The sequence below is a fragment of the Schistocerca cancellata genome, chromosome 1 (genome assembly GCF_023864275.1).
Source record: "Schistocerca cancellata isolate TAMUIC-IGC-003103 chromosome 1, iqSchCanc2.1, whole genome shotgun sequence".
In the NCBI taxonomy this organism is placed as follows: Eukaryota; Metazoa; Arthropoda; class Insecta; order Orthoptera; family Acrididae; genus Schistocerca; species Schistocerca cancellata.
Genome location: NC_064626.1, coordinates 1,085,011,883 through 1,085,033,441, shown reverse-complemented (window position 1 = coordinate 1,085,033,441; position 21,559 = coordinate 1,085,011,883). Strand labels below are relative to the sequence as shown.

At 43.9% G+C, this 21,559-nt stretch overlaps 1 protein-coding gene across 1 annotated transcript in view; it reads left to right on the top strand.

Annotated features, from left to right (window-relative positions):
• Positions 1-21,559, top strand: part of LOC126091108 (phospholipase B1, membrane-associated-like) — a 169,370-nt gene that overhangs the window by 93,227 nt on the left and 54,584 nt on the right. Inside the window, exons 3-4 of the mRNA XM_049907036.1 lie at positions 9,675-9,888; positions 17,505-17,731. Coding sequence (XP_049762993.1) covers positions 9,675-9,888; positions 17,505-17,731 — 441 coding nt within the window. The remainder of the gene's footprint in view (positions 1-9,674; positions 9,889-17,504; positions 17,732-21,559) is intronic.

Here is a 21,559-nt window from a genome sequence, read left to right as displayed (position 1 = left end):
GATGCAGCTGCAGCTGAGAGAAGCGACCTTGGCATATACTATTGTAGGTCGTGATTGTGTTTGCAATGCTTCCTTGAGGTAGTAAACTATTGACTCTATAAACAGGACCGTAAAGAAGTAAAGTTATTGAACAGTGATTGAACTGAAGTACATTGTATTCGGAATATTTACTCAAACTTCATTACCTTGCCTTTGTTTTAGTATTATTTCCTCACTCAATTATAAACAGTTTCTGTCCCATTAAATGTAGATTGTAGTGTCGAACCAGCATTGTTATAGGTTCTTGAAGTTTTCTTGTAGCAGCATGCTAGTGTTTGCTAAACAAATAGTTATTCAGATTTAGATCGCCGAACTTTTATCAATATTCCTCTTAATGTTCTGTTCCTGGTTATTACCCGATGCTTCGCGCTCCTTTTATTGTGTAGTATTTTCATCATCGCCCTCAGTGAAGTTTCAGGAGCATACATTGCGGTTTATACTCTTAAGGGACTGCTGTGGGTACTCAGACCAAACTACATATAGGAAATCCTTGATTCAGCAAAACCCGACGCTTCCTTTACGCATGCTGATGTTGCATGTTCTCCGCGCTAAAGAAAGCTAAAACGCCACTCGCTCAAGTGCCATACCTATCGAAGTACTCACTACATCGGAGTTGAATTATCTAATAAATCACGCCATTTTCGGGAAAGCATCGCTGCTCTGAATACTGTGTATACACTGCCGGAGAAAAAGAATTAGCATACACGGAAAGACGACATTTTAATTCGATGAGGGCATATGCCGCCTGGGGTAGTAGATGTACTGATAATGATTTCAACGTCGCCCGACGACACATAGCATAACGATACAGATACCAGAGTGCCGTCTGTGTCTACTCCACTGCTAATAACAGGTTCACAACATTTCGTGTCGACACGTCTTGGATCACAAGCCCTCCTATCTGTGCTGTGTTAGCTGTACGATCTGCCACGCTGTCATTACAGTGCGACGATCCTGGTGGGCATCCGTGCTGCATGGATGTGCAGAATCCTGTCTACGGGTGTGAGAATGTTGACGTGACCACTGATACCAGCATCGATGCGCAACTGACGCAACACGAGTACGGGAATACACACCTCTAGTCCGTCTTCCGCTCACTCCACAGTATAAATGTGCACTGCTCCACTTGTGCCGTCAGAGGACCACTTGGAATGGTGCGCCTTGGTCTTCAGCGATGAAAGCACATTCTGTCTGCGAGCAAACGATGACTGTTTGCGCATATGACGTAGACTTGGTGATCGCTGTCTCGTATAGTGCATTCGTCCAAGATACACTGGGCCCACCCAGGCCTGGGACGCAATAAACTACAGCTCTCGTTCGCCTTTGTTGTTCCTGGAGGGCACGCTAACCAGCGCTCGGTACGTGCAGAACCTTGTCAGATCTGTTCTTTTGTCGTTCTTGCAACAGGAAGGCGATGTGTTGTGCCAACATGGCCCTGATCGGCCACCCGTGGAACTCAACGAGCTGTGCAAGACGTTCAGCAACTTCACTGGCCAGCAGTATCTCCGGACTTGTCTCCAATCAAGCACGTGTGGGGTATGATCGGAGGAGAAGTGACTCGTGCCACTCGCCAACCAACAATTCTTAAAAAACTACTTGAACAGATCGAGCAGGCGTAGCATAACGCAGATGGCAGAGCCAGCTCTTTATTGCCGCCCGATGAGGCTACACCACTTACTAATATGGGTGTTTCAGCTTGGGTCAATATCTGATACCTCAGAAACTCTTGTGCTATTGAAATGTAATTGCAATCACTTCATTTATTCCGTATGCCCTTTTGCAACAATAAATCTTGAGTGAATCAGAAACCTCTAAAAGGTTTTACTAATTTCTTCCAGTAGTGTATATATTGTAAGTTTATCTAGTCCAATGGTTTCAATTTTGTAAACACGGAAATCAAGCAGAAAGTATTGCTGAAACCTGATAGTTAAGGTTGGCAGGATTGGGTTACGATTGTGGACGGGGCCCGAATCAATTACTATTTGTTTGCTTTGCAATTCCACTCATTTATTTTAGTATTTTTTTTTTAAACAAGCCAATGAGGTCGCAATCAGACTTTTAATGCACGTAACCACAATCACGGCTGAAGGCCTTTAACGCGAGAAATGGCAATTATTTAAAATTTAACAAATATATAAAATACAGACAGCTAATAATTTTGAAGACAAGCCAATGTCGTCGCTATCAGAATTTTAAAGCAAGTAACCACAATCACGGTTGAAGGCCTTTAACGCCCAAAATGACAATTATTTAAAAAAAAATTAGCAAACATACATAAAATACAGAGAGCAAATAATTTTTGAAAACAAGGCAATGTGGTCACAGTCAGAATTTTAAAGTAAGTCACCACAATCACGGCTGAAGGCCTTTTAACGCCAAAATGGCAATTATAAAAAAATTAACAAATATATTGTCAAATGGCGAATGGCAAAGCAAAAGTTAATTAAAAAAATACAACATATCGCCAAACAGGTGAGATAAATGATGGTAACTTAATAATAAAATAATAAAATAAAACACAAGGGCCAGTGATAGACAGTGCTCCAGGAATCGATCTCTGAGTAGGTCATACCAAAAACATTTTCGCAAGTGAAGAGAAAGGCAGGCAAGAGTTGCATTCAGATAACAAGATGGTAACTCGGACTAGTGTCAGTCTAACGAGCGACTAATGATAATCTTGGTGAAGCTACCTGGCATCCAACAAAACAAATGCAAGATGTGAAATTACGCCAAAGCCGGAACAGGTGGTCTGGGCTCCTCCCGCAGAATACTGTGCTTAGAGCACCCGGAACAAGAAGGAATGACTACCACTGAGGTAGAAGAACGCCACGCAACCTACAGTCAAGAAGCTGTCAAACTTACACCCGTCACCAGACAGCGGTGGCAAGGCGGGGAAATGTACACTGCCGTTACACACACTGACCCACAGGGCAGGTAACTGGGGCGTTAGAGGCCACAAGACAGAAAAAATACCGCTGGTTGAACTTAACAATGTAAGAAGCTGAAAATAGTCAATAGTAATTAGATGTTCAGGACGGCTAATCGGAGCCGCCTTCCACAGGTACTCCACTCGCTGCTTTTCGCCTCGGCGAGACTACGAGCAGCAACACGAACCCAATGCACTGGAGAATCGCGATATTTCACAATGGTGGAGGTTTCTCTTCGCGAATTGCAATGCGCTCAACTTAAACATGCAGGATCCGGTTTCGACGAGGTCGTGCACCCTCGTGACCACTGCCCTTCCATCCGGCAGTCCATACACGCCTCCAGCGGTCCCGGCGTGGTTTCGCTCTGCGCGGACCTCGCTGCTTCTGGGTCCCCAACCGAATTCCCACTCACACCACACGGAAAAGGAACGAGGTCGCTGCAAAGACAGGGCAACAGAACTACTGCCACTAGCGGACAGGCAAGGCTTAGGAATCCGTGTGGCGCCAGTGAACCCAAGAAGAACACAAACAACGCAACCATGCCAACTTGTAACCTCCCCGCAAATAATGAAAATGTGAAAAAGTGAGCCAAGAGTAACCTTCCCACAAAATATAATAACTTACAATTAAATGAATTTTTAAATATTGTAACCTCTGAACAAAATTGAATTTTAATGTAACCTCTGAACAAAATTGGCTCCCACTTATAGTCTCTGTGCAAAGAATGCATTCACACTTAATATTCCCACAAAATTCTTTTCTGATTTAATGTCAAGTTCGGAATAGAAAAATTCCTAAACACCAAAAATAATAAAAAAGTTTAGGAACCTGATAAATTTTATGAGGACAGCAGCGCTGCCCTTCGGCCCTGTATTCTGAATAAAAAACGCGAAAATTCTTACCTCAATAAAAAACGCAATTATATCTGCTCTTAAGCTGGAATTTTTCGACACAGCTTCGTGCAGTGCTGGCGTATATTTTTTTTGATTATTGGAAGGAATGACCATGCATTTCAAATATTCTTTAAATTGAAATGAATGCTTTTCTTTAAAAGAGTTGCTTTATATTATAAAAATTATTATTGGGGCATTTCTTTGAACATATTAAATTACAATTAACATACATTATTAAATATGCGCAAGGCTGCTTCTTTACCTTCTACAACAATACTCATCCTCCAGAGTCTTGACCAGAGTCGCGAGCAGAGCACACAGCCGACGCATGCCGACTCCCGCCGACTAGCACGGACTAGCACGGACTGACTACTACTACTGTCGACTGACAACTACTACTGTCGACTCGCGCGGTCAAGCACAGACTAGCAACAACTAACGATAAACTACTCTCTGGTCAGAGATTCTGTCATGCCTCGCCCATCGCCGGCAATGTATACGTCTTTCAAATTAGACGATACGGTCTGGCAGAAACCTTCACACGGCACCAACGCGAGCCGCAGCACGGTTCAACTACGTCTGCTACAACTATGAAAATCTGCAGTTTATCACAAGCTTGTGTTACTAGCTTTAAAAAAGGCCCACTTTGTGTGCACATTTATTTGACGTTCTGGAGAATGAAGCAACAGAAGTAATTCTTGGTTTGTAACACGATGTCAATCGCGCTCTTCCCGCTAATAGCACAAAATGAAAGCTATTATGTTCCTCGCCTTGTAGATCAGAGATATATATTCGCTGGGATAAAATAGGACGGTGTTTCACAGACGAAATGTTACATGATTTTGATTTTAAAAAAGTAGTTTCTATAGAAACTGCGAAGTTCATTAAGTTCAATAAACACGGCCAGCTTTTTTATGGCAGCCTGTATGCTATCTCACCTAAAATAGGGCATAGAAAACTCAAGCGCTCTTGGACGGAAATATAGCCAGGTATATCTACAGGCTCCTTTTTCATTTGCCTCCCACAAATTAAACCGTAACGGCGACTTCCCATTCCCTCTACACACTTCAGTCGTTAAGTCCAGCGGTCTCTGTAGACCAAAATTCTGCTCTTTGGAAAAGCAGAAGTGCTGAAAAATAATCGTCTCTGTCATACACAGCAAGAAACTCCAAGATGAGCTGGGCCTAACGATTCTTCAGTTCCATAGCATCTCCTGAATTTTCTTCAGTATTTAGTCAATCAGTTATAGTACACTCCCCTTTCCCAGTACAAAAGCAATGTACCTTTTTGCGTATAGAGTAAATAACGTGTGCAAGTGTGAGTAAGTGTTATAAATTTTTATGTTCCGCTTTTATGAGGTGGAACATTGGTACCAGGCCGTTATTCACCTAGTGGTATGTGACAAACCACGTAAAAGCCACAACCGGCAGGCCGGTACATAGACCCCTCGTCGCAGATTTTACCTAGGGGTACCTCCCATCCTGGAAGCGGCCGCATTAACATGACCAAACACCCGGGAAGGTCAGCCTAACTTCTTGACCTGTTGGATGCTGCTCTGCATAACTTAAGGACGACATAAATACAGTGATATAACTCGGTGAAAATGAATGAAAGTGCTGGAGCATGTTGCCAGAGGTCTCCCAGTCGTGCACAGAAAAGTGGACGTCGCGTGGACCACAAGATAGACTGGCCACGACGTGCACGTCATAGCAGGTGACACTGTAGGTCTTACTAGTGCCAGCAGCCGACAACGGATGGGAGCGAGTAACTTTTTCAGGCAAGTTTAAAATAATTAATTGCGTTTTTAAATGCGTGAAAGCTCTCGAAATCACACCTTTAGTAGGTACCTCTCCGGTCACATTCTCATTTCCCGTGGGCCCTACACAGAGCTGAGCTTAGCGAAGTGTGGTGCACAAGGCGACTAGTGTGACATATAAGATCGTGCCCGGATTTATATTTCTCGTGGGCCCCTGCATGAGATCAGCGTGGCTATAGCGCCAGTATGGGGCTGTGCCCACAGTGCGCATGTATTGGCGAGCAGTTCTGGTGCCCTTTGGTGATGTTCTTAATTCCACCATTGCCTGGGAAGAGCTTTTGGACAACTCCAAAAAGAAAATAATCGAGGAACTGGCAGCGGGGTGAAGTGTGATGACGAATGTGGCCCAGGAGTTTGGTATTGCTCACTGCAATGTTTGACGTGCATGGAGAGCGTCCCGAAATTAGACAGGGGGGGGGGGGGGAGGAGCGGATGAACAGAGGGGGAGGGACAGATGGACAGAGAGAGGGGATAGGATTAGACGAACAGAAAGAGGTGTAGGAGGAGATAAAAAGAGGAAGCGCCAGACCGAGTGAGGGTCGAGGAGATTGACAAAGAGAAGGAGAAGGAGGGCCTGGAGTAATAGAAGACTGGAACACATACATATCGTGGCAATGTCCAGTACTGAGCTAGTAGACCGATAAAAGGATATATTGATACGACAGGAGAAAGAGAAGAGGAGGAGATGGGCAGAGAGTAGGGGAAGATAAGGTGGACAGAGAAGTAAGGAGAAAATTAACACAGGACGTTGGAGTAAATGAACGGAGGAAGGAAAGAGGAGGAGATGATCAGAGAGAGGAGGACAGAGGAACAGTGGAAGGGGTGAGAAGGTGATGTGAAAAGAGAGAGGGAGGAGGAAAGCACAGAGTACTTCAATAACTGGTTCAAATGGCTCTGAGCACTGTAGGACTGAACTTCTGAGCTCATCAGTCCCCTAGAACTTAGGACTACTTTAAACCTAAGTAACCTAAGGACATCACAGACATCCATGCCCGAGGCAGGATTCGAAGCTGCGACCGTAGCGGTCGCGCGGTTCCAGATTGTAGCGCCTAGAGCCGCTCGGCCACTCCGGCTGGCGAATACTTCAATAGCCCGTAATTTATTTTCTAACGGATTAAGTACTTAACTGCGCTTTTTTTAAGTAACCTTCACAATATAGGAACTCTTTAGAAACCCAAACTCTCTTAGATAATGTATTATTCACAGACAGGTTGTTAAGAAGGTGCTTGTGCGTTACTTTTCTAAAATTTTTGAGAATACTGGAGAAATTAAATCGGATGGAGTTAGGTGGTACTTATTTACTTCTTTCTTAGCAGTGGTTCAACATATTTCAGCCAGTCGGTAGATGTTCCAGAGATATGTGACTGCTTACACAAATAACGCTAAACACGGTAAAACACTCATTAATTAATTACAGATCGTAAAATATAACGTGCAATCAAAAAGATACAAGTCTGAGTCAGTGAAATGAAAACCTCTGAAGCGATCATAAGGCCATCGCCTGCGGAAGAATGTGTGGTCCCTATCGGAGCGCTGAAGCACCAAATTCGCCGCTAGCGGAACATGGGCACATGCCTGCGTGACGACAGAGTGAGCAAACGCACGCGTCGATCGTCCACTGTACTCAGTAGCGCTGAAAACTGTAAAATGGAGGTTTTGAAGGAAAAGGGGTGGAGCATGTTCCTAGCAGCGGAGGAGTGCTGGGAACAGAGATCCATCAATGAATGGCTCAAATATAGGAAGAACATTGCATGTCCGTTGCAAGGGCCAGCCGGCCGTTGTGGCCGAGCGGTTCTAGGCGCTACAGTCTAGAACCGCGCGACAGCTACGGTCGCAGGTTCGAAACCTGCCTCGCGCATGGATCTGTGTGATGTCCTTAGGTTAGTTAGGTTTAAGTAGATCTGAGTTCTAGGGGACTGATGACCTCAGATGTTAAGTCCCATAGTGCTCAGAGCCATTTGAACCATTTTTGCAAGGGCCAAGGAGAGGCAAAAGCGATTCAAAGGAGGACGAATGTTGTTGGCTAATGACGCGAGATCTAGAAAGCTACACCATATTTCATATACTGTCGTGTAGCAGTAGGATGCTCTCGTTACTGAAGACCGGCGAGTTACGTTTTCAGCCATTGCCACAGAGATGGGATTGAACGTCGGAGTTGGAACGGACATACAGTGCTCTCCATACAATTGTGCCATTCTTCATTGTATTTCCATTCCTGCCATGCTTCCGCTGTAAGGAAATACAGCATGCCTCTTTTCTCTTCTTTTGAAGCCTTCATTTCTCGGTTTTCGGCACTAAAGAGGGCAATGGGCTGTCGACGCATGTACATATTCGTTCTGTCGTCACGTGGATGTGTGTCCATGTTCCTCTAGTGGCGAGTTCGGGGCTTTAGCATCTTCTTCCTTAGGCAATGGCATGACTATCAGTTCGGTGTCTTTCATTTTACAGCCTCCGGCTCATTTTTTTCCGAATGTCCGTTGCAAAACTGGCTCCAAAAGTACACTACTGGCCATTAACATTGCTACACCACGAAGATGATGTGCTACAGACGCGAAATTTAGCCGACAGGAAAGAAGATGCTGTGATGTGCAGATGATTAGCATTTCAAACCATTCATACAAGGTTGGCGCAGGTGGCGACACCTACAACGTGCTGACATGAGGAAAGTTGCCAACCGATTTCTCATACAGAAACAGCAGTTGACCGGCGTTGCCTGATGAAACGTTGTTGTGATGCCTCGTGTAGGGAGGAGAAATGCGTACCACCACGTTTCCGACTTTGATAAAGGTCGGATAGTAGCCTAGCGCGATTGCGGTTTATCGTATCGCGACATTGGTGCTCGCGTTGGTCGAGATCCAGTGACTGTTAGCAGAAGATGGAATCGGTTGGTTCAGGAGGGTAATACGGAACACCGTGCTGTATCCCAAAGGCCTCGTAGCACTGGCAGTCGAGATGACAGGCATCTTATCCGCATGGCTGTAACGGATCGTGCAGCCACGGCTTGATCCCTGAGTCAACAGATGGGGACGTTTGCAAGACGACAACCATCTGAACGAACAGTTCGAGGACGATTGCAACAGCGTGGAATATCAGCTTGGAGACCATGGCTGCGGTTACCCTTGACACTGCATCACAGACAGGAGCGCCTGTGATGGTGTACTCAACGACGAACCTGGGTGCACGAATGGCAAAACGTAATTTTTTCGGATGAATCCAGGTTCTGGTCGCATCCGTGTTTGGCGACATCGCGGTGAACGCACGTTGGAAGCATGTATTCGTCATCGCCATACTGGCGTATCACTCGGCGTGATGGTATGGGGTGCCATTGGTTACACGTCTCGGTCACCTGTTGTTCGCATTGACGGCACTTTGAACATTGGACATTACATTTCAGATGTGATACGACCCGTGGCTCTACCCTTCATTCGATCCCTGCGAAACGCTACATTTCAGCAGGAAAATGCACGGGCCTTTCTGGATACAGAAAATGTTCGTCTGCTGCCCTGGCCAGCACATTCTCCAGATCTCTCACCAATTGAAAACGTCTGGTCAATAGTGGCCGAGCAATTGGCTCGTCACAATACGGCAGTCACTACTCTTGTTGAACTGTCGTATCGTGTTGAAGCTGTACCTGTACACGCCATCCTAGTTCTGTTTGACTCAATGCCCAGGCGTATGAAGGCCGTTGTTACGGCCAGAGGTGGTTGTTCTGGGTAATGATTTCTCAGGATCTATGCACCCAAATTGCGTGAAAATGTAATCACATGTCAGTTCTAGTATAATATATTCGTCCAATGAATACCCGTTTGTCAACTGCATTTCTTCTTGGTGTAGCAATTTTAATGGCCAGTAGAGTATTCCATGTATCTTAAGGTAGGAAAGTAAACATTACATAAATAGAAGTACAAGTAGAAATAGAATGTAGAGGTATCAAAAGTAACTCGAGCAGACAGACATTCCATAAGCGGCTGCGCTGACTGCTGTTGGGCGTGCCTGCAGATGCTGCAGCCGGAGGTGCCGTCGGACCGGCCCTTCCCGTGCGACACCCGCCTCGGCCGTTCGCCCTCCCCACCGGACTCTGTACACCGCCTGCGGCCGGGAGACATCGATGTCGTCGCCGCACTGGGCGACAGCCTCACCGCCGGCTATGGCAACGTCGCCGCCAACCTGCTGCAGGTCGCTATCGAGAATAAGGGCATGTCCTGGTCCATTGGTAAGGGCGCTTATGTTTCGTCACGTAGCGAGTACTCTTACAACATTTTTTTGTTTTTGTAATTTCTTATTTTGGCGAAAAGTTGACCTCAAAGAACTTAAGATTTCTTGACTCTTCTTTCTCATCTCCTCCCATATCCTCTTCATTCTTTCACTTCTTTATTTTTCTCTTCCTTGGAAACGATCCGTTTAGGCCTCCTGTTTGGTGGTTTCTTTTTGAACGATGTTATACTGTTAACTTGGCTCTATTATGAGCCATCTGTGACGTAATTCCAAATGCCACTGCATCCGTCTTCACTTCATCTACCCATTTAGATATGCAGTTGAAACCCACGATTTAGCTCACGATCTTTTTTTTTTCAGTCTGCATTCATTCATCCTTGGTAGGTGTCCGTAGACCTTCCGCTTCCTCGTTGTATGTGTTGTCTTTTCAGTGTACTTGTAGAGTTCGTTTTGTTACCAAGCGCTGCCCTCAAGGCTCCGTAATGGTCCACTGTTTTGGAATCTTAGTACTGAACCCCTATTACATCTATTAGACGGGGCAGATGCTACTGAAGGCGTTGTCGCATACGCAGATAACATCCTGGTAGTTGTGTCTGCAGACTCCAAGGAGAGACTTGACGAAAAGGTGAATGATGTGCTTGCTGAGGTGCAGCATTGGTGCAAGAGTAACTAAACTGACTACAGCTGTTCAGAAAACCACATACATACTTATGAAGGGATGGCTTTTTGTTGCCAGAAATCCTTCCATAAGGCTTGACGGCATACGTGTAAAACGCAGCACTGTTTACAAATATTTAGGCATTCGTCTAGACGAGAAGAGAAAGTTTCTAGAACACCTAAAATCTGTTAATCAGGAAGCGGCAAAAATTATGCTTAAGATGACCTGTGCTAGCACTGCCGACTGTAAATTACCATTACTTACGGTGCGCTAGGCAGCTACAAAACAATACAGCGACAAATTTAGTGGAGCGTGCTTCTGACGATGACCGATGCCTTTCGGGCTACACCTGTAGAGGGTTTAGTAGAGATTCTCTGGATATGTCCGATGGATATCGTGGTACGTTACAGGGCAGCGGAGTATTGGTTGGGGCGTGAGCAATAAGGTCATGTGTACGAGATCACAGGAACGCATATTCCTGATAAGACGTTTACGAGCCTGGAAGTTAGAGGAATGGCAGCATGACTGGGACACCAGGAGCACTGCAAGATATGTTTACAGCATATTCCCAAGCACTAGCAATAGTCTCAAACTGCACGACGTTGCCTCTACTCGAAATATGCTGCACCTATTAACTGGTCACCGTTCATATTCGAAACGTCTGCATCGAGTGAGATGTTGTAGCACGCCAATCTATGACTGTGAAGGGAAGGTTCCACTGATCATGTCGTTCTCAGATACCCCCTTTTTCGGGTAGAGAGAGACTGCAGACAGTCAGACTACGATCTGCAAACAATTGTAAGAGACCAAAACTTGTTGACTAAAGTCACTACTATAGCACACCGGATACATGAAAGGCAATTCGTTAACATTCGGTCTATAAGGCCAAGTGGAAGCTCAAAATATCAAAATAGTGTCAACAACAATTATAGATTATGATAGGCACTCGTGGATTGCCGAGGCACCGAGACACGCATCTACCAGTCTAGGTGATGTAGGATAATGTTGCATCATTAGCTTCAGAAGTAGGTATAGGTGTGATTTGCTGGCAAAGCCTCGAGTTCTTTCGAGGGTGCCAGAACATATCTAGTCATGTAAGATGGAAGTTACTCACTTGAAGTTGAGTTAATTACCTTTATCTTACTTTTTTTAAACTGATTCTCATGTTCCAAGTATTCTTTTTTTCTATATCAGTAATACCAATGATTGCTGTTACCATAATTTCTGCTACATACATAATATAAAACATTGTAGGTCACCATGATTAACGAATATGTATGACCTGTTTAGAGTTTCCATATAACAGGTCTAAAATTCGTAGTAAAAAATTGAACTGAATTGAATCTGTTCGATTGCGTCTTCATACGACGCGGATGTGTGAGCACACATTTACAGTCATTTGGGTTCTGTCCAGTGTTACATATTTCTTCTGTAAAGTTTTTGATCGGCGATATCTCCTCCGATTTTGCATGTTCCTGCCACAACGCCGTCTTCCCCTGGTGTTTGTCATCCTTATGCTCTTTGATTATCTGTTTGATCTACTCTAGATATGGTGGTTTGGGATCTGGGTTCTCATCGATTTGTTTCTTGGCATGTTTCAGCAATAATTAGGCAGCAATTACAGATCGCGGAACTCATGTCAGTAATGGAGACAGCACAACCGAGTACCGTAGCAGATTTGTGATGGTTTCAAGACTCCCTTACAGTCAGAACTAAACACGTCGTTCTTAACGGATACAGATCGACAGATGAGAAAATAATTTCGGGAGCACACCAAGGGTATTTTGTAGCGGCTTCCTGCTTACGTTATATATAACTGATATATTAACGTACGAAAATCCTAAGGCTGATCGCAAACGACAAACCCACTAAAGAGACAACCTACATTACACTTGTCCGTCCTCTGTTGGACTACTGCTGCGCAGTATTGGATCATTACCAGGTAGGATTGATGGAGGACATCGAAAAACCGCAAAGAAGGGCAGCTCGTTTCGTGTTATCGCACAATAGGGGTGCGAGTGTAGTGACATGATACGCGAGCTGGGGTGGCAGTCACCTGAAACAATGGCGGTTTTCTTTGAGGCGGTATCTATTTACGAAATTTCAATCGCCAACTTTCTCTTCCGAATGCGAAAATATTTTGTTGATGACCACCTACGTAGGGAGGAATGATCATCATAATAAAATAAGAGAAATCAGAGCTCCAACAGAAAGATTTTGGTGTTCCTTTTTCCCAAGCGCCATTCGAGAGTGGAAAGGAAGAGAAGTAGTATGAATGTGGTCCGATGAACCCTCTGCCAGGCAGTTAAGTGTGAACTGCAGAGTAACCATGTGGATGTAGATGTAGATGTACTATTCAATTACACTATTCGTGTTAAACAACTAGAAACAGTAACAACCGCAAAATACCGAAAATTAAACATCCGTGGGGATCTGAAGTGGAATGACCACAAAAAACTAATTGTACGGGGGGTGTTCAGTAGGTAATGCAACATTTCTTTTTCCTCGACCAATTTCGTTGAAAAATGAGGAATTCGTTGTGGAACATTATGGAATATTCACACTTCAACCTCTATAGTTTCTTGAAGCTCCAATTGGTGGCAGCGCCATCCGTAGCTTTCAAAATGGCGACTGCAGTGGAGGTGCGTTCCAATCAGAAAGCTCTCATTGAGTTACGTTTGGCGCCAAACCAGAGCAGATATTCAGAGGCGCTTCCAGAATGTTTGCACAAACCTGGCAGTGAGAAAAAACGCGATGAGACCAATTGTGTGATTGGATTGAAGAGTTCCTAGATAACAGAACGCAGCATGTCATTCTCAATGGAGACAAGTCTTCCGAAATAAGAGTGATTTCACGTGTGCCGCAGGGGAGTGTCGTAGGACCGTTGCTATTCACAATATATATAAATGACCTTGTGAATAACATCGGAAGTTCACTGAGGCTTTTTGCGGATGATGCTGTAGTATATCGAGAGGTTGTAACAATGGAAAGTTGTACTGAAATGCTGGAGGATCTGCAACGAATTGACGCATTGTGCAGGGAATGGCAATTGAATCTCAGTGTAGACAAGTGTAACGTGCAAGGAAGATCCTTTATCATTTAGCTACAATATAGAAGGTCAAAAACTGGAACCAGTTAATTCCATAAATTATCTGGGAGTAGCCATTAGGAATGATTTAAAGTGGAATGACCATATAAAATTAATTGTCGTTAAAGCAGATGCCAGACTGAGATTCAATGGAAGAATCCTAAGGAAATGCAGTTCGAAAACAAACGGAGTAGGTTACAGTTTGAATACTGCTCACCGGTGGGGGATCCGTACCAGATAGGATTTATAGAAGAGAGAGAGAAGATCCAACGGAGAGCAGCTCGCTTCGTTACAGGATCATCTAGTAATCGCGAAAGCGTTACGGAGATGATTGATGAACTCCAGTGGAAGACTCTGCAAGAGAGACGCTCAGTAGCTCGGTACGGGCTTTTGTTGAAGTGTCGAGAACATACCTTCGCCGAGGAGTCAAGCAGTATATTGCTCCCTCCTACGTATATCTCGCGAAGAGACCATGAGGATAAAATCAGAGAGATTAGAGCCCACACAGAGGGATAACGACAATCTTTCTTTCCACGAACAATACGAGACTGGAATAGAAGGGAGAACCGATAGAGGTACTCAAGGTACCGTCCGCCAGACACCATCAGGTGCCTTGCGGATTATGGATGTAGATGTAGATGGGCGAGGCGTTTGTCGTCATAGAAACATGGTAAAGCAAACCTCTCCAATCTCCTCCATCCCAGCCGGCCGCACACTGCTGTGTCTCGTTCAATGTTGGAATGTGTGGACACTCCCATTCGAGGTGATCGATGGAGCACAAACACCTCGCTGCTCAGCTGGATATCTCCGTTGGTATGTGCTGACACATTCGTTTCGTCCACCAGTTGGGGTACTCAAAGGTGTGTCCCTGCTGGTTTCTTTTCCGCCAAAAAGAAGACCATGAAGAGCAACGAAGGACTACCTGCGCAGAATTCCTTGCACGTTACTAGGCAGACCGTGACAGACTTGTCGAATATCATTACAGACGGTGAAACATGGGTTCACCATTCCGACCTGGAACGAAACGGCAATCCATGGAGTGGCACTACACCATCTCTCCTCTTAAGAAAAAGTTCAAAGCCGCACCCTCAGCCGGTGAAGTCATGGCGACGGTCTTTTGAGGCTGAAGAGGCTATTCTGTTTGATATCTTCCCTCATGGTGTGACAATCAACTGAAATATTTTATGCTACCCTCACTAAATTGAAGAAAAGACTTTAGTGTGTTACTCACCACAAAAATGCAAACGAGCTTCTCCTTCTCCATGGCAACGCAAGGCCTCACATAAGTCTGCACGCTCGAGAGGAGGTCACAGAATGTCATTTGATTGTTCTGTCCCACCAACACTATGTCAGAAGGGACCCCATCAGAATTTCTAAAATCACTGGGGGAAGTGGAAACAAAATGATTATTCGAGTTGATGTGTAGAATGTATGAATCGGCGATATACCATCTGACTTTCGTGAAAACAGCATCCACACGATTCCGAAGGTTGAAAGAGCCGACAAGTGCGAGAATTGTCGCACAATCAGCTTAAAAGTTCATCCATCCAAGTTACTGACAATAATAATGAACAGAAGAAGGGAAAAAAGAACTGAGGTTGTGTTACATGACAATCAGTTTGGCTTTAGGAAAGGTACAGGTATCAGAGAGGTAATTCTGACGCGGTCGATAATGGAAGCAAAACTGAAGAAAAATCAAGACTCGTTCATAGGATCCGTCGACCTGAAAAAAAGCGTCCGACAATGTAAAATGATGCAAGATGATCAAAATTCTGAGAAAAATTGGGGGTAAGCTACAGAGAAAGACGGGTAATATACAATATGTACAAGAACCAAATGGGGAAAATAAGAGTTCTTGGATCAAAAAGGGTGTAAGACAGGGATGAAGTCTTTCGCCCTTACTGTTTAATCTATACATCGAAGAGGCAATGATAGAGCTAAAAGAAAGATTCAAGAGAGGAATTAAAATTCAAGGTGAAGGGGCACCAGTGATAAGATTCGCTGATGATATTGGTATCCTGAGTGAAAGTAAAGAAGAATTACATGATCTGCTGATTGGAATGAACAGTCAAATGAATAAAAAATATGGACTGAGGGTAAACCGAAGAAAGACGGAAGTAATGAGAAATAGCAGAAATGAGAACAGCGAGAAGCGTAACATCAGGACAGGTGATCAGGAAGTAGATGAAGGTAAGGAATTCTGTTACCTAAGCAGCAAAATAACTCATGACGGACGGAGCAAGGAGGACACTGGTAAAAAGGCGTTCCTGGCCAAGATGAGGCTAGTGCTATCAAACGTAGATCTTTATTTGAGGAAGAAATTTCTGAGAATGTACGTTTGGAGCACTGCACTGTATGGTAGTGAAAAATGGATTGTGGGAAAACCGGAAGAGAAGAGACTCGAAGCATTTGATATATCAACAGGTTACCTTCCATTCGGGAAGTGGGTGCACTCGGCGACTGTTATATGACTTGTAAATTATAAAGTGCAGCAATCAGTCGTCCTTTTCTTATATTTTATTCCGCAAATCCAGATTTCGGCTAGTAGCTGAAGACGACTGATAGCTGCGCACTATAATTTAGTAGCTAGCCACTGTACTAGCCGAAATGTGGATTTGCGAATAAAATCTGAAAAAAGGACGACTGATAGCTACGCTCTATAATTTACAAGTCATTTGATATGTGGTGCTACAGAAGAATGTAGAAAATTAGGTGGACTCTTACGGTAAAGAATGAGGAGGGAGGTTCTCTTCAGAAACGGCGAGGAGAAGAATACACGGAAAACACTGAAGAGACCCGGTGGTAGGACATCAGTTAAGACATCAGGGAATAACTTCCATGGTACAAGATGGAGCTGTAGAGGGTGAAAATAGTAGAGGAAGACAGAGATGGGAAAACATCCAGCAAATAATTTAGGACGTAGGTTATAAGTGCTACTGTGAGATGAAAAAGTTTTCACTGGAGAGGAAATCGTGGCGGGCTGCATCAAACCAGTCAGAAGACTGAAGAAAAGAAAAGTTGCCTGTAAAGCTCGTGTGTGTGATCTTGGAAGAGAAGTAGAGGGTATTTACGTACAGCAAGTGAATATGGGAAAATGGACGTAAGAGAAATACAGCTATGGTAGGACCACTTCTTTTGACCAATAACTTCTGAAAAAACTTGGAACCACTGAAAAATGCGGCCTCTGGATATTTCTTTTTTTTTCATGCCTACAATACATTTTATCGCACTATTTGTAGCTGTGCCTTAAAGGATAACCAGTTTCACGATAAGCTCCACGACAAACTGTTTCTCATTTGGTTGCTTACCATAACGTTCCATCAGTTCTCATCACGCTGTTGCACCAGTACTATTCTATATGCATTTTTAAGAGTAAATACGTAGCTGAACGTCCTGCACGGTTTGTAAGTCCCGAGCAGGTCACCCTGGACCTCGATGGCGGAAACCTTTGTGGCCACTGTGGCGCACCGTTTCTCATTCGCTGTTTATGGTGCAAGTTAATGGTTTGTTTTAAACATTTCTTGACTATCGACGATGTCCATTTTGTAAAATGCAATACATACTTGCCACAGAAGCTTGATCACTGCACCTCCCAAACAATCATCTTCTGTCACTCTTTTGATGCACATGGTGTTATTAGCAGCTAATATTTTTTCGTGTCATAGTTGTTAACACAATATTTTCCAATGGGTCTTACTAAAGACTGAACCTGCGACCTCGCGCTCAAGACGTTCCTTGTCAGTTTTGGATCGTTTAGTGTCTGTGTAATTTTGACCCTAAACATTTGTGACAACCCATATTGCTCAAGAGGCACAGCAGTTTTTTTTTTATTTTTTTTACCTAATCAAGCCACGATTTGTTGTGCCAGGAGGCGAAGGCAGCTGGCGGCAGTTCCTGACGCTGCCCAACATCCTGAAGGAGTTCAACCCCCGGCTGGTAGGCTACTCGCTCAACGACTCCCTGTCGCACCAGCACGCGTCGCAGTTCAACGTGGCCGAGGGGGGCGCCATGAGCCGGGACCTGCCATGGCAGGCGAACCTGCTCGTCCGCCGCATGCGCGCGCACCCCCAGGTCGACGTCAGCAGGCACTGGAAGGTGCGTCACCGGCTCCGCTTCCCCAACCACATTCACCTCATACGAAAGCCATTTCTTTTTTTTCTTCAAACTCTGATCGGTAGCAAAATTAAAATCACAGTGAGAATTCAGTGAAGCTTTATGCAGATGTGTTGTGAAATGTTTCTATTATGCACGTTCATCGCGTACTGTGGCACTTCCCAATTCTGAGTGCACAAAGAGCAAGTAAAGGGGCCTAGAAAATATCTCCTGCCAGACGTGAATTTCTGCTAAGGTACTGATTTCATGCAGCCCACGTACCGTAACTGTCTTCCGTTTTCTTCTTCAAGATATTTGTCTGATGCATATTTCAGGGGCAACGAAGATGCTCCTGAAGCGTTTTCGATGGGAAGTATATCTACATCTACATCTACATCCATACTCCGCAAGCCACCTGACGGTGTGTGGTGGAGGGTACCTTGAGTACCTCTATCGGTTCTCCCTTCTATTCCAGTCTCCTATTGTTCGTGGAAAGAAGGATTGTCGGTATGCCTCTGTGTGGGCTCTAATCTCTCTGATTTTATCCTCATGGTCTCTTCGCGAGATATACGTAGGAGTGAGCAATATACTGCTTGACTCTTCGGTGAAGGTATGTGCTCGAAACTTTGACAAAAGCCCGTACCGAGCTACTGAGCGTCTCTCCTGCAGAGTCTTCCACTGGAGTTTATCTATCATCTCCGTAACGCTTTCGCGATTACTAAATGATCCTGTAACGAAGCGCGCTGCTCTCCGTTGGATCTTCTCTATATCTTCTATCAACTCTATCTGGTACGGATCCCACACTGCTGAGCAGTATTCAAGCAGTGGGCGAACAAGCGTACTGTAACCTACTTCCTTTGTTTTCGGATTGCATTTCCTTAGGATTCTTCCAATGAATCTCAGTCTGGCATCTGCTTTACCGACGATCAACATTATATGATCATTCCATTTTAAATCACTCCTAATTTATGGTATTAACCGCTTCCAGTTGCTGACCTACTATTTTGTAGCTAAATGATAAAGGATCTATCTTTCTGTGTATTCGCAGCACATTACACTTGCCTACATTTACATTCAATTGCCATTCCCTGCACCATGCGTCAATTCGCTGCAGATCCTCCTGCATTTCAGTACAATTTTCCATTGTTACAACCTCTCGATACACCACAGCATCATCTGCAAAAAGCCTCAGTGAACTTACGATGTCATACCAACCATACAGCTGGGAGATGCCCCCTGTGATTTTTATTTATTCGGCACGTCAACCGCTGGCTATGATGACGGCATTTTGGTGCAGACCAACGTAGGAAATTGGCGGAAATCACAAGTGGCTGCGTTGTCTGACGAGGGTACTGGAAAGTTGACACCACGCTAGGACAAGTGTCCAAGCTACAGTGACGACTATATAGAGAAGTAACTGGAAGGTGTAGCTAAATGTTGCAAATAAAACGGTTTTGATTTTCACTGTGATTTCCATTTCGCGACCGATCGCATGGTTGAAAAAGATAGCCCTCCTGTAATTTTGCGTTAAGCGGCAATCTTAACGTCTCATTGTTTTGAATGATCAAATATATCATCTCTTGAGCCTTAAAGCCCTCGTTAGAAGTTCTAAATTATTAATTTCGGTGATGAGCTACACGATTAAGTCGTGTGAGCTGTTGGTGTTTGAGTGTGTGACAGTTATCAGGGGTATGACGTCAGACTGACGTCATTGCGATTGGACTTCCAACTACTCCGTAACGTTGCGACTGTCTGGACCTAACAGTTACTGAATCGACGGTCGTCTCTAGAAGCATCCCTTCGTTGAACTCCAACTGCAGCAACAGTCAGACATTTGACGCTGTAGTCATTTGTGAGCTCCTAGGATACAGCCATAGGAGACCCTGTGATCAAATAACAGAAATTATTTTTTCCACAAAGGATGTGCACTCATTATGTACTGACCAAATTGTCTCCTAGCCACCAACTAGGGGGTTAGATGATGAGATGATGATTCGTTGTGAAGATCATGTAGTTCCACACTATAGATTCAGAACATCACTATGTACAAGAAATAAGCGCTATGCAATGAGAGTAAAGCTGCAATGAATTAATCAAATACGGAGATAAAGTACATTTCAGTTGGAGGCAGTATATTTAACAGAGCAAACAGGAAAAATTTACTCTCTGGATTGTCGAAGACAAGCTTACTTCAAGGGCGAGAAGTATGATGGCTTACTGAGTATCAATGACTAGCATAATTTTACAAAAATCCTGAAATACAGCATTAAAGACGTGGAAACATTTCATTTAACTAGGAAGAAATCGGCGAGTAATTAAAACGAACCTGGGAAAAACTATTTTCTGGTGGAAATACGGAGAATAAACGAGACAAATTTTGATTGTAATTGTAGTGATTGTATTATAGTACAAGAAACAGCTTCATCAATTCACACGTTTCATACAGCTGTTGTGTTGTTGAACAAGCATATAATGTGCTACATACACTACATACATTATTTTCTATTTTTTTTATTCTTGTTACTTTGATGTTTGTTCCAGATGCGGACAACACTTTTTCGGGACATAGCATCGCTGGCCTAACTTACAAAATAGCTTTCACTTTTCACAGGAATGTTAATATATGAACTGATGTATGACTAAGATAGCCACTTGATGAAGACGTCAGGCTGCCGAAATGTGTTGTGCTAATAAATATTAGACAGTAAAAGTAACTGGAGTTGAAATGTGCCATTCTATAAGTAATGCAATTCATGGCTTACTAGAACATCCTTTTCTGGGTTTAAATAAAAGTTGCTCTTAGAAGTAGATTATTGCTGTCTCTAGGAAATAGCGTCCTGTTGCTTCACCAGCGAGTATGTCTTCATTATTATTTAAAAACTGTGATGGCAGTGTACACTGTTGGTGATTGCATTCGTTCGTGTTTCGATACATTATCGTGATTATCAATACCTTATCGTGATTATCATCTCCAAATAACAAACATCAATTACAAGTTATGGGTGAGCAGGTTTTAAACTACTTTCTAGTGGAATGTGTTTTTAATAAACATGATATTACAATATGCGGTACTATTCCATAGTTTTTATGGAGTCACAGCAGTCCCCCGTGGGCTAATACAATGATACTCAGTTATCATAGTCTGCTGTCCCCAAATCCTTCGACAAGGAAAAAGTGATATCTATTTTTAAGAAAAAATGTATAACGGAGGTCCGGAAAAGCAGTGGTTTCCTCGATAGGGCCACATTTTCTACCTGGTCGACGTACTGGCCGTGTGTACGTTGACTTCCTGCAACATAAAGCTAATAGACTATTTGGATGGCATTTTTTATGATTAAAGGATTGGTATGTGTACATATACGACGTTGAGCCGGCACGTTTTCGTGTGGCTACTCGGAAAAATCTAGCACGAATCTTCGACAAGTGTATCGGTCGTGCCACACCAATACTATGGTTTTCCAGGTCCCCCGATTTCAGCCCACTGGATTTTTGTGTGTGAGGATATTTAAAGGTTTTGGAGCATTACAACCCTTTTCGTAGTGTCGATGGGCCGTGCAAACGCTTTACTTATAGTTGTCAATTCATTCAAAACTTGTCTGGGATATTTGAAAGTGTACAGGCATCGACGAAGAGATTTATTGATGTCAGCCTTCATGTGAACGATGGCCGTGTGGAACCCTTATTGTAATGTGCTTGTCCTCAAGTGCATATCTGCAGCAGGTATGGTCGAGGACTCTGGCATAAGGTTTCATATACCCAGTGGTAACTCATAACATCGGAGAAACCATTGGTCTTAGGAAATGTGTTCATTAGGATTATTTGCTTGTTTCA